This window comes from Stigmatopora nigra, chromosome 13, assembly GCF_051989575.1.
Source record: "Stigmatopora nigra isolate UIUO_SnigA chromosome 13, RoL_Snig_1.1, whole genome shotgun sequence".
NCBI classification, from domain to species: Eukaryota; Metazoa; Chordata; class Actinopteri; order Syngnathiformes; family Syngnathidae; genus Stigmatopora; species Stigmatopora nigra.
The window spans coordinates 4,523,090-4,535,415 of NC_135520.1; the positions used below are offsets into that span (position 1 = coordinate 4,523,090).

At 41.9% G+C, this 12,326-nt stretch overlaps 1 protein-coding gene across 4 annotated transcripts in view; it reads left to right on the top strand.

The window, feature by feature from the left end:
* kif26ab (kinesin family member 26Ab) overlaps window positions 1-12,326 on the top strand; it is a 54,862-nt gene that overhangs the window by 16,332 nt on the left and 26,204 nt on the right. For 3 of the 4 annotated variants that reach the window (XM_077731476.1, XM_077731477.1, XM_077731478.1), the window contains exons 3-4: window positions 6,768-7,244; window positions 10,521-10,708. In XM_077731476.1, coding sequence (XP_077587602.1) covers window positions 6,768-7,244; window positions 10,521-10,708 — 665 coding nt within the window. Of the gene's footprint in view, window positions 1-1,035; window positions 1,117-6,767; window positions 7,245-10,520; window positions 10,709-12,326 lie in introns of those variants that run through there. The other variant, XM_077731479.1, reaches the window with a different exon arrangement.

The window sequence follows — 12,326 nt, forward strand, 5'->3', positions numbered from 1 at the left end:
TGGCTTAATTAAATTTTCTGGCATAGACACTCTTGGTGCTAATTCAAGACATAATGTGAGAATCGAAGCAAGGTCTCCAAGTCAAAATGTCAGCCAATGTGTTAAATACTGGCAATCACGGGTCACCAACTCTGGTTTTTGAGGGCACCTATCCAATCTGTTTTGCATATCTTCCTTCTCAATACACTTGAATAAAATATTCTTCCATTTTTAGGAGGAAACATGTGAACTCATGTTTGAAAACAACACCAAAAAAAAGATCACTGTCCTACATGGCTAAATATGGTGCGCTTCCACTAGAATGGTAGGGACTTTGTTGGAATTCTGTACTTCAGATCTGGTCTGCATTGTGTATTTGCATACGTTTTTGAGCAGCTTTAAATCTAAAATTATCTAAAACAGACAGATTGTTAATACTTTCTTGCTGTCTAAAAATACTTCAATAAATCTTTGAGAGCCACCATATGGTGTAGTGGTTCATTTGGCTGACTTCGCTGCAGGGAGTATGGGATTGATTCTCACTCAGTGGTGGTGTGTTTGTGGATGCAAATGGTTGTCTGTCTCTGTGTGTGCCCTATGACTGACTGGCAACCAGTTTAGGGTGTAATTTGCTTTCCGCCTGAGATCTGCTGGGATTCCCTCTAGCACCTCGCGACCCTGTCAAGGTTAAGCAGTGTAAAAAAAAAATAGGAATGAATGAATAAATACTCTAGCAAAAGTAAGTTCCTTAAACCTGACAGGGATAAGCTATGTTGAAAATGAATGGATGAACATGAGTCAATCTCCTTGCATCATCCTGAACTGATTAATCACATGCACACGTTCTTTATGTGTGGGTTGGCTTTGCATGTCACTCCTCTGTTTGGCCTCTGTAAGCTTCACCTGGGATTCATTGCGTTAGTAGCAGTTTGTTTTCTCTCTAAATACGATGTAGAAAAGTGGGAGTGTTCGCTCTCCGAGTCAGAACAGCCCCCCTTCAAAACAAATTTTCTCTCCCTCTCTAGCTCTCTTGTTTGACAGTTAAGATAGAGAAGAGGCAGGTGGCTGTCGTCACTGGAGGGTTGTTTCAAGCACTGGCTTGGAATAATGTCTTGAGTCTGGTTTCTGTACTTTGCGGTAAGTGTTTAAAAGAGGGCTCTTGAATTCAAATAGGCCTTTCAACAACCTCCGGGCATTGGTTTAAAACACAGAATGTTTTCTTTCAAAGCTGCCTCAAAAGACTTTCCAAATGCATGGAAAATGAGGTGTATTTGATTATTAACGCGAGAAAGATAATTAACCCCAGTTGTAAGATAATGCAGGCTTTTGAGCATTGCCCCCCACCTCTCCAGACCTCCTTTCTTCCCGCCTGTCCCCACTTTCACCTGAATTTTACAGCAGCACCCATTGTCTCTCTACAGCTTGCCTGTTGAATCTTTCATTACTTTCACATTTTGATTGGTTTCCACCGCTCCAAATAACTTAGAGTGAGAGGCTTCAGAGGCAAAAAAGCAGTCATTCCAATTAGAGGCGCTTGTTTTTTTGCCGAAAAAGACATGAACACAATCAAATGTGTGAGAACGACATAGTCAATTGAAATGTTTTCCTTCTTTTTTACTATTGCAAAACCGTCTGTTTTTGTTGGGGTATTTCGTTCTTTATCACTAAGTTGCACGCTTAAGCAGATGTCATTGAAGTGGCGAGTCCTCCCAGTACCATTACCCTTTATAAAGTCGATGAAAGAGACAGTAAATCCTGCTTTAGCCCTGCCGAGGGCAGCGTGAGAGGTCGACAAGGGGGAGTGAGGGAGAATGGAAGTCTGTCCAAACAGTGTGGAAGGGGCTTGTTTTCTTTATGTGCGTGAGTGAACAGGAAAGCGTAATTAACTGGCCAAGTGGCGAAAGCCTCGAGTGATGGATGGCGTCGAAAGACAGTCACACGGGGAGACAACAAACTCACATGCACTAAAGCTTTGTCCTGTCAAATTTTTATGTAACAACAGTTTTACTGTAAGGGCAGCTCCAAGTACCGCTGTGCTGATGGATGTGCTAGCCACATGGACATATTATTCTTGATAGTCGCAGTCTAACTCGATCATTGTTTACCAACACAAGTGAGAGGCTTATATTTGATGCATGCTCCTAAAAGGCCTCATTACTCCAGATACTTCAGAACAAGGCCATTATTTTGTCCATAAAAATTGTGCCCCTGTGATATTGTAGACAGGTGGTTGTGTCATTTGTTGAAAATGTCAACAAAGGGTATGGCCAATTTAGATTTTAAATCAGCAGTTCCTTGATGGTCAAAGGTTGGAGAGGTCTAAATCACGCAGGGGAGACAGTCTGACATCTGTCTCCGTAAGCTCCTCATCAGGCAACAGATGCCTGAAGCGCTCAGATGCGGCTGCTCATTTAAGGGAATACTCACGCAGACATCTTGTGCTCTTCTTCAAACAACCTGATTCCCTGTCATGTCTCATAAAGGTTTGGTTGCTGTAATCTTCTGTTTATGCTGTAAGTGGTAAGCTGTCTGTTTTATGTTGAGGTGATTCTGTTTGAGTGACTTTTTAAGTTGTTTTTGAAAGTTATACAGACATTTTTCTGCAGTTATTTCCATCAAGAATGAATACAGCCGTATGTATAAGATTAATGTTGCTGCTAAGATGAAATCTCATCGGTATATGTGATGGACATATTCTGACGACAGGAGAGCAAGAAATACCTCCACAGCTATTCTTATCGATTTAAACGAATTGGACTTCCATTGCTATTCGTGACAGGCAATGGGTTAAATACCATCTGAGACTGTGGCCGTAAACAATGTGTATTTCTGTTTTCATTCATTTAAATTTCATTTACTTGAATCGCTATCCTCTGTAGTGACCAATGACCCAGAAAGGATTAATTACATGATTGTGTAATCTTCTAAAGTTATAACTTAGACGTCAACATGTGTTTGAAGTGATTTGCAGAGCCGTCCAGCTTTGTGTTCCATTGAAGGCGTTGCTGCATTTGGCAGAGTAGCACACTGGTGTGACATCCTGAGTCATTGTGTTGCATGCCTCCAAGCAGGCAGTGGTTAAACTTAATGGTGTGTATCCTGCAGAATTGCTGTGCCACTAAAAGCTTTACCTGATATCTAATCAGAGTCAGTGCTTGCAGGGCTTCCAGACCAGTGATTTTCTTGAGGGGATCCGAACAGAGTCATGTGTTTTGGAGAGAGAAGGTCTAAGAGGGGGTTAGAGTTGACGTAGGGCAAAGGGGTGGGAGTAGAGAGGGATTACACTGCTGGATATGTTTCTTTTATCCTGGGGTTGTAATCTGCCCTAATGCTCTGCACCCACCTGGGGCAAGGCCAGCAGGTGGGACTTGGCTGCCAGTGGGAGCCCAGCTACCTGTGGGAATCCCCATCAACCAAGGAGCTAGACTGAGCTCGTCAGCTCATGCAAGGTTATTTGGGATCACTTCCTTTTGAGTATTATGGACTGTGTGTGGTAAGGGTCAACAAAGTCTTTGGCCGTGTAAACAAAGATGGTTAAGTCTTGACCTTTTAGGCAGCCATACAAGACCAAAACAGAGATCGGAGCAATGTGTGGTCTTGATTTTTCATTTGTTCATTCAGGCATTGGCGGTACAAATATAGCCATTTCGTATTGCATATTAGTGGTGTGAATATCAATTTTGATGAGGACAGTCTTGGTCATAATATATTTGTTTTAAATCAAATGTAATGGACTAAACAATAAAATGTGAAATATTTTTTTTAAATAACTAAAACTAGACTCCGTTTCAATGTACTTTGCTGGAGTTTTAATGAATCAGACTAGTTTTAAAAAGAAGCCAAATAAGTTGGGGACTTATTCGTTCTTAAGTGTTTAATGTACTCACAAAATGAATCACCCACAGGGCAAGGCTGCACAAATATCCGCAGGGTGTGATGTTTTAGTTACTTTTTTGTTATTATGGATTCACAATGGTTTTCATCTCATTTCCTCCCACTGAGGGCACTGATGGCTGTAACATTTTCTCACACAGTGGTTTTATCCTCAATGAAGCGTGCCTTTTATTGAGCGAGGGAACTCGTGCATTCAAAATCGCCTTGACCTTTTGGTGATTTAAATCGACACCACACCAGTCCAACATTTAACACTACATTTTAAAGGAATTTTGTTTTTCTGCTTTTATAAAAGCTGTAGACATTGCTGGTCATAAATGATTTTAGAAAAAGGTGTATGCCCGAATTATCAAATCATTTGCAAAGGGCTACGCTTGTTCCCATCAGCCACAGGGAATGATATGTGTATAATGACACTCCATCAACCCTGCATTGACACATCCAGTTAGATGCATTGTCCTGGTTTTCATCATATAGAGTCACAAACTTCAGTCTCCAAGGGATATGCAGGCCTTATTTCACATAGGAAGGTCTGCCTCAGGCCCATAGTGCTCAACCAACCTCTTTTCCATAATAAGGCCACGGCATCAGACTACATTTGTCCCTAGAGTTTAATAAAGATCAGCGCTGACAGGCGGTAAACCGACAGAACCACCCACAAGCCTCCTGGCAAAGAGCCACAACCCTGGCCTACCTACTTCCTCTGCATTTCCTTGATCTGTCCTCGTATCCACACCCGTGCTACTGAGCCTGACTAGAGACCTTTCTCCTCACCAACAGGAATGCAGTGAACGCTTGGATATTGTTGGTGTGTTGTGGGTCGTTCCTCTCCAACGGTGTTTTATACCCACTTACACCGGACAGTACATGCTGTACACACACATCTCATAGATGACAGCTTTGCGGTGGAGCTTCCACCACATTTTTTATAGCCTCATGTGCAAAAACTGTGTACCTCATCGACTGTAATAGTTATGCACATAGACAGTGTGTCCTTCAGTTTTATCATTCTCACATCATTGTGGCCATGACCCTCTGTGCAATCGGCTAAGCATAAAGCTTGCAGACATTTAAAGAGGAGAAGCCCGCTCACTAACCTTCCCAAAAAAAAACCTTCACTGAATGGCAGATGGGCTTAGCTTTGTGTGTTTTTTATTAGCGCTCCTAAATCAACACTTAACAATGCATGCGGGGCGCCTGGGGATTGATTTGCTCCATCTACTGGTGCCCTGAGGTGGGTAAGGGGTTTGCTGAAGGGTAAAGGGTGAGTGTGAATGGATGGACAGAGGTAACCTGTTTTGACATACCTTCAATTTCCTGCCTGGGAAGTAATGTTCAGTAGTGAAAGGAAAGATCGTCCTGATGTTTTTTCTTTTTTCAAAAAATGCATATACATATAAGAGAGTATCTTCACCTGATCCAACTTTTGTGAAACATTTTTGTGGACTCGTGCACTCCGGTGTAACACAACCGAAATGTGTTTTTGCGCCAGTGGAGATTTGGACGGGTATTGTAAGCCAAGATAGGTTTAATAATTCAGCGAGGGTGTGTCAAGTGGTGTTTCTTTGTATTCTTTAGTCCCAAATTTCCCAGTACTGAATTTTCCAAGACCCATTCAAGCAGATGAATTAACTCTGTATTTATCTGTTGACAATCAAATAACAGAAACTACCATTAGTATTTTAGTGTTGCTCGAGCTTTTAGCATTAACAGTAATGCCCCTTGTTTCTCCTGTGCAAATCTACTACTATTATACTACACTTTCATCTTGTCCGCTGGACGGTCACACTCAACTTGTTAGATATAATTTATTGTACCTATTGTACCTTTCGCCTTCCAATTAAAGAGCATATTTTGTGAAGCCTCAACAAGCCAGAGGCCATATTTTGAACAACAAAACTGTAAATGAAATAGTGAAAGTAATAACACTGCTGTGAACATAGCCTGTACGTTGAGTTGATTGAATTGATTATCCGAGAGTGACCGAAAACAGGTGGATTTTGTGAATCACATTATTGTGCCTTTTGGGTCCTATGTATTAGGTGTCTACTGGTTTAGATGTATTAACTGTCATTGCATTAGGGCACTGGATTATTGTTTCCCCCTCACTCCTCATCACCTCTGAGGGTCTACAGAGCAAAGGCCTCATAAACATTTATGTTTGTGCTGTGGGCTTCTTCTGTCTTAGGCCATGACTCCACTGGGTCAGAGTCCGGTGGCCCTTTATGCCTCTTAAGAGACTGAGTGTGAGTGTCTATGTGCGTGCCTGCTGTAGTATTTGTGCCTCTTTGTATTAAAACGTATGTTCTCGTTCCTCATAGAATTTGAATAGTTGCTTCAGGAGGTGCTTATTTTGACATTTGCTGGCTTCTCATTTGTTTTCATGCAGAGACACTTATCATATGTAAATTATATAGCTTTAGGTGCCAGATTTAGTTCAGCTGTTGTTTTCCATCAGCATTCCTCCCATGCAGAGTGTAACACCCTAGGGAACCCTTTTGCTGCTGAAATAAAAGGACACAACTTGACTGGACTCTGCAGAAAGATGGGCCACTCAAACTTTCAAACATAATACATAAAGATACCTCACTTTTAATGAGATTCCTCTCCAGGAGTTCCTACTAATTCACTTGCTTCTTATTTTGTAGTTTTTTTTATGGTTTGGAATATTTTTGCCTTCAGTGGCACCCCAGAATGCACAATGAAATGAGCCCATGCCTGATCAACATTCTGCTTGTATACAGACTAAACAATCCACTCCGAACAAACATGGTAAACATTGTAATGGAATGCAAGCAAACCACTAACATTCCCAGACAACATGAACAACATGTTCATGCATGAAAATGTTGTTGAAGGAATTACAGCTATTTTGTGTTTTCTTCATTTGACAGGACACAGGCTATGCAGCCTTTCTCTTTGAGCAGCTCCACACATTTGGGAGTAACGAAAATGCTGTCACTTGCTGCCAGGTGTGCTTCACGCCTCTCCACCAGCTGAAGCAAGAGGCTCTGCAGACAATCCATGCTCCTGCACTCACCCTCGCCCCCGACATGCCTGCCTTGCCTGCCTCTTCCTTTTTACCACGCCCCTCCAAATTTTCTGGTTCACCCTCTAACATCCATCCAAAGCATTTGTCGAAGGGCCAAGCTGCCTCTCAATCAATCCTGCCCATTGGGGAGCAGCCTCGGGGACTATGCTGGTCCCAGAGCCCCCCAATTCCATCGAGTTCCAAGACCAGTGTCCAGGTGACAGTGGCAGGTGGGCAGCACACTGGATCTTTAAGCGCCGTCACCATCCAGACACAGCAATACCTCGAAGGCGTTTGGAGCATTTCCAGAGTAAACAACCTTCTCCCCCATCTTAAACCGGTATGTAATTTTTTTCATTACACAACACTCACCTTTGATTCTACCATGATCTTTCATCTGAAAGTAGCGTGATAATAAGGCAAGCTTTAATTGATGAGTGGGCGAAAACATTAACATCATTACCTCTTAATGATGTCTTACTACTTAAGAGTTCCTGTGCGCTTTGGGCCATAAGCTCATCATGAAGAGTGTGAAGCATCATTATGGGAATAATTCAGCAATTTTTCACGTTAAAAAAAGAAAGATCAACTACTGAGTTAACAGGGGTCTTTCCCTCATGGGACCACAAATAAGTCCGGGGGGGGGGTGGAGATGTGTAAACAATACTTAATAAAGTATCTCCGTAATTTCAAGTCAAAAGTTATTACAAGGCTAGTCTCATGGCTTAGCCTTAGGCCATTTTAAATGCTTCCCTCAGTGTTATCATAATTTTCCCATTATGCTGATTAAGTTCCCGATGTGTATTCAACGTCGGGAGGTTTGCTCTCTTGTATCAAGGGGGCCCTTGTGCTGCACTACAAAATGTATTGCTTAACTATGGTGGTAGTTGCTCTGTTTATTTTTAATGTTCAAACTGTTGTGACTCATTGTGTCTTTCCAATACGTTTCAGTCACTCTCGGTATACTATTTAATCAGATAATAACATAAACAATAACTTTTATTAATCTCTTTAACATGAATTAAAAGGTAGTGTCAAATAATAAGTGGGAAATGTATGTTGCATTTTACACCATCATGTGCTTCTCATAGCTAGTGATTTGATACAAGGTTTTCAAGTATCGACTGGAACACAGTGAAGAAATAGCTGTTCTTTGCTCTAGTGTCTGGCGTTCATTAAAACCAGATCTTTCAGAATGACAAAAAGCCACAGCAGTTCTCGTGGTCCACTCTGCCTGAAGGCAAAAGCTTCAATTCACAGTTCCCATTTGGCTCCTTTGGTGAGGAGAGCATGCAGTGTTGTCCAGACGACGAAGTATAGTCTATCTGTGTGTGCAAAGAAATCCTTGTGTGGGAGCCATGGGAGGCCAGAGCAGTCCCACACTGAGCCCATTTTTAGTGCTCCTTGGATCTGTTGCCGTTCCCTTTTGGGAAAGAGCCCTCTTATATTTGGAATAATTCTTATCCTGGGATCCTGGGAATTGAAACTATCTGGGTGCCCATTAAATTGTCAGATTCCTAAGAAGTGGGCTCCTTTCAATTCATATCCAGCATTGTTATTTTCAAGCTAACAAGATCAAATTCTATTAAATCTGATATAAAGTCTAACAAAAATGGCGTCAAATTTTAACAAATAGATAAAATGATTCATAAATATAAGTCCTTTAATGATTCCGGCCTTACCACTGAAGCAAGAAAGGATTATTTGCTCATTCTGTCGTTGGCCTACTGGTTGCTCGGTGTCCCTGCAATCTATCTGTAATTCTAAGAGTAGTTATGACTGCTTCTACTACTATTAAAGTAAATATTGGATTACCTGCCAGTGAACCACAAACTACAGATAATTGATTCAAAATGATTTTTTTCCATGTATAATGACTGAAGAAATATTTTTACATTCACCCTTTTTGTTTTTCGCTGAATGATTTTCTGTCACTCGAGAATAGGAGGCCTGTTCTGCTTTCCCCCTTTCCCCCACTTTTCTCATCGGTATTTCGGAGTCTCACCTGCACTCCATTCGTTTCCATTAGCCACAGAAATCAACGGAGCGTGACGGTCCAGATTAAGTGGACCTCTTTCACTTGGCCACTGATCGTCTGCTAACCAGCGAGATCTAAGGTCATAGAAGACTACTGGCGCATTCTGAAAGGACACGAGCCAGCCCTGCTTACTTTACACTTTTCTCCCCAGAAGTCTTTGGCTTTTCGCTTACTTCTGGCCACTCTTTGGTACGCCTTTCCTTTTCCATTATATCAAATCCCCCCCCAAATTTGTCTCCCTCCTAGGGCAATGTCCTTGCTATTCATTGGCAAAACTCAAAAGAAGTGACATTGGACACGGGTTAAAGGGTGAAAACCCAGCTCATTACCGACTGTTCGAAAAGCTTCACTGACACAGCCTAATTACCTGACGGGGGGATAGATTGGAATTTTCACTAGGAATCAGGAGCCATTCAGGGTCCAAGGCTGCAGTGAGCAGCTTGGCTGAGGGGCTTAAGTCCTCATTCTCAAGACCACAGGGAATATTCTGATGCACTCCACTTGTAACCAGCTGTCCCTGAGTGCTTATGGAATTTTGGCCTGATGATTTTTAAAACTGATATCTAAAAGGGGCAATCTGTGAACGATTTGATGAGCCATACAGGTCCGCTTCCTGCACAGATGAATGTGAAGTGCTTTAACTTTTCATGCCAAAGTGTAATGGGCCTATTCCCTGGCACATGTCCACATTCTAACCAGCATGGTTTTGATAAGCTGTAGACGGCTCACAAACCTTCTTTATGTAGTCTCAAGTTTACATTTGTCAGCTTGATAATCAACTTCAAGTCCATGACAAAGCCACAAGATATCAAAACTCAACCTCCAAAAGCACACTGCTAACAAGTTCCAAAGGAAGGAATGTGAAATGAAAAACCCACAGTGAACAGTCACTTCTGGTCCTCACTTTGAATCCAAATTGGTCATTCAGCTAAGCTTTCACATCATACCATATGCTTGTAAAAGCAGCAGCGGCAGCACTTTGCAGGGGAGCAGCCAAGTCACTTGTGAATATACATATGAATAAAATTGTCTTCACATTCTGATATATGGCCTTCACTTGTCAGGGTCTCAGCAAAAATATCACAGCTGGAAGCTAACAGTTTCAGACAGTTTACAGCCACACAATTCATGAAAAACATTGAAGATAAACAATAGGTGGACAGCATGCATACAGCATATCACATTTAAACCAGTCAAACAAATTCAACATCATCACTGGGACACAGCTTATTTGGCAATTTTCTAAAATTTTCAATCATTCCTGCTGAGTGCAATACCAGGTAGAGCTGAGTCAAGTTAATTAAATGTGCTGTCAACCATAACTGGAAATATAACATGGGTCATTACTAATTACAGTAGACTTACTGGTCACAACCACTTAAATATGGAGGCTGGAATCAATGAGTGCCACCGCTTCTGCTGTTCACTCTTCAGCAGTCAAGGCTGCTGACTCCAGCTAAGCAACACTGGCTGCAGCATCTGTCTGTCCATCTGTAGCAGAGCTGAGCAGAGGGGGCAATAAATGGAGTGGAAGGAGGTGCAGATTGTGGTCTTTGCTCAATGTCAGTGTGCCAACAGGCCCAGAGCTTGATGGGGGACGCCGACAAAGATGTCACAACTTCCACAGCTACGCTCATGACCAGCAGCAGTACCAAGAGCAGCACCTTGACACACAGTCGCCCGAGAGGCTCCATGCCAACGAGCCTCCCTACCCCTATCACCAACTCTACCACATCCTCCTCCGCTGCAGCTTCTTTCTTCATCAGGTGAGCACCTCCTCCAGGCTGCCAAATGCTTGCTAATATTCTTATGTTGACAGACTAGATCAGTCTGTTGTTTGATGAAAATGTGCATTGAGGACACGCATAGATGCAAATCTTAGGTGCTGTGGGAGGAAGTGAAAATTCACAGACTCTGCGTCCTTGAAGAGGTGTGGGGGCACTGCTTCCATGGAAATGTCTTGGCCATGGTTGAATGACAGCATGCATTGAAACCTGCTCTTCCACACAATTAAAAATTGAATTTTCAGTCTACAGGCATCAGTGCCCACGAATAGAAGCAAAATTACATAATTTGAAATGAGAGAGTCTCATGAAGGGGTTTAGGCTAAGCTGTGCATTGTCTGGAGGTATTTCATCTTTAATTTCCGCTGCTTTATTTTTTAATTTTTTCTTTCACAGCAAAAACTTCCAAAGATTTGCTAGCTTCCTATTGTTTTTGGATCTTTGGCTGCTAAGTCAGGCTGTGTAGTGATACTAATAAACTAATCTTTTGTTAAAACTATTCTGGTGAATATCTCCTGCTTCCAGTGAAGCAATGTTGTTACTGATACAATGCCTCAGCAGATTGGTCTAAAACATTCATTCCTTGTTTTTCTCCTGTGAGTTTTGCTTTACTCAAAATGACTGTTGATAGAAGCGAATCCTACTGAGAAACATGCATGGGGAGTATTGAAGTTTTACACCACAAGAACCAAAGGGATACACTGAAGGCACTGTGACAAAAAGCCTGCGGGACATCAGCTAGGGGGATTAGTTTTTTTCTCCAGCAGAATTCAGAAGAGATTATCCAAGGCCTTTAATTTGCAGGGGAATTCCAGATACACCAACTTGCAGTGAATATCCCTTTTTTTCGGTTTGAGCAAAGGGCTAGGCAAAAGTGAGATATCACACAGGCATGATTGCTGACACTGATTTATAATTTGTCATGTTTTCTTTGGATCATACAGCAGAAAGATTATAATCAAGAGCAAGTTCTGGCCAGACAGTTTGGAATAAGCACAGGGAAAAAAAGGGGGTGAGGTGAATCTGTTTTTTCCGCTGCAGCAGGTCCTGGTGGGTTAGAGGAGGTGGAGATGGAAGTACATTGGAAGGTTCCACCTTTCATTTGATGTCAAAGATAGTCTGCTTGGCAGGAATCTGGTGTTTAACTTGGCCCAAAGAGGTGTTATGATGCTGTGAACAACATTCCATGCATAAAGAGAAGGGTGTTGGAGATGCATTGTGGCTGATTTGAAGCTTCCTGAACAACTGCAGCTGTCTCCAGCTGCCAAAATATTGTTGTAATCATTATCTCCACCTCCTCATAAAAATTGATTAAAAATAGTCTTGTTCATGATGATGAAGTAAAAAAAAGAACACAAAGAAATTACTGTCTTTAAGGTTTGAGACTTGATTGAAAACCCACATCTAATTAGTATTCCTTTTTGTTCTGGAAGGATACAATTAGTGGAATTTGTGTGCAAATCCTCTGCTCTGGGATGGTGGAGATGAATAACCAAATGGTTGCCAGCTCCTTGGACATTTGTTTGACATTCACCTACAACATTTCATTAGCAATGAATTTTTAATCAGAATACAATTAGCTCCTGTTGGGCTGTTCTTG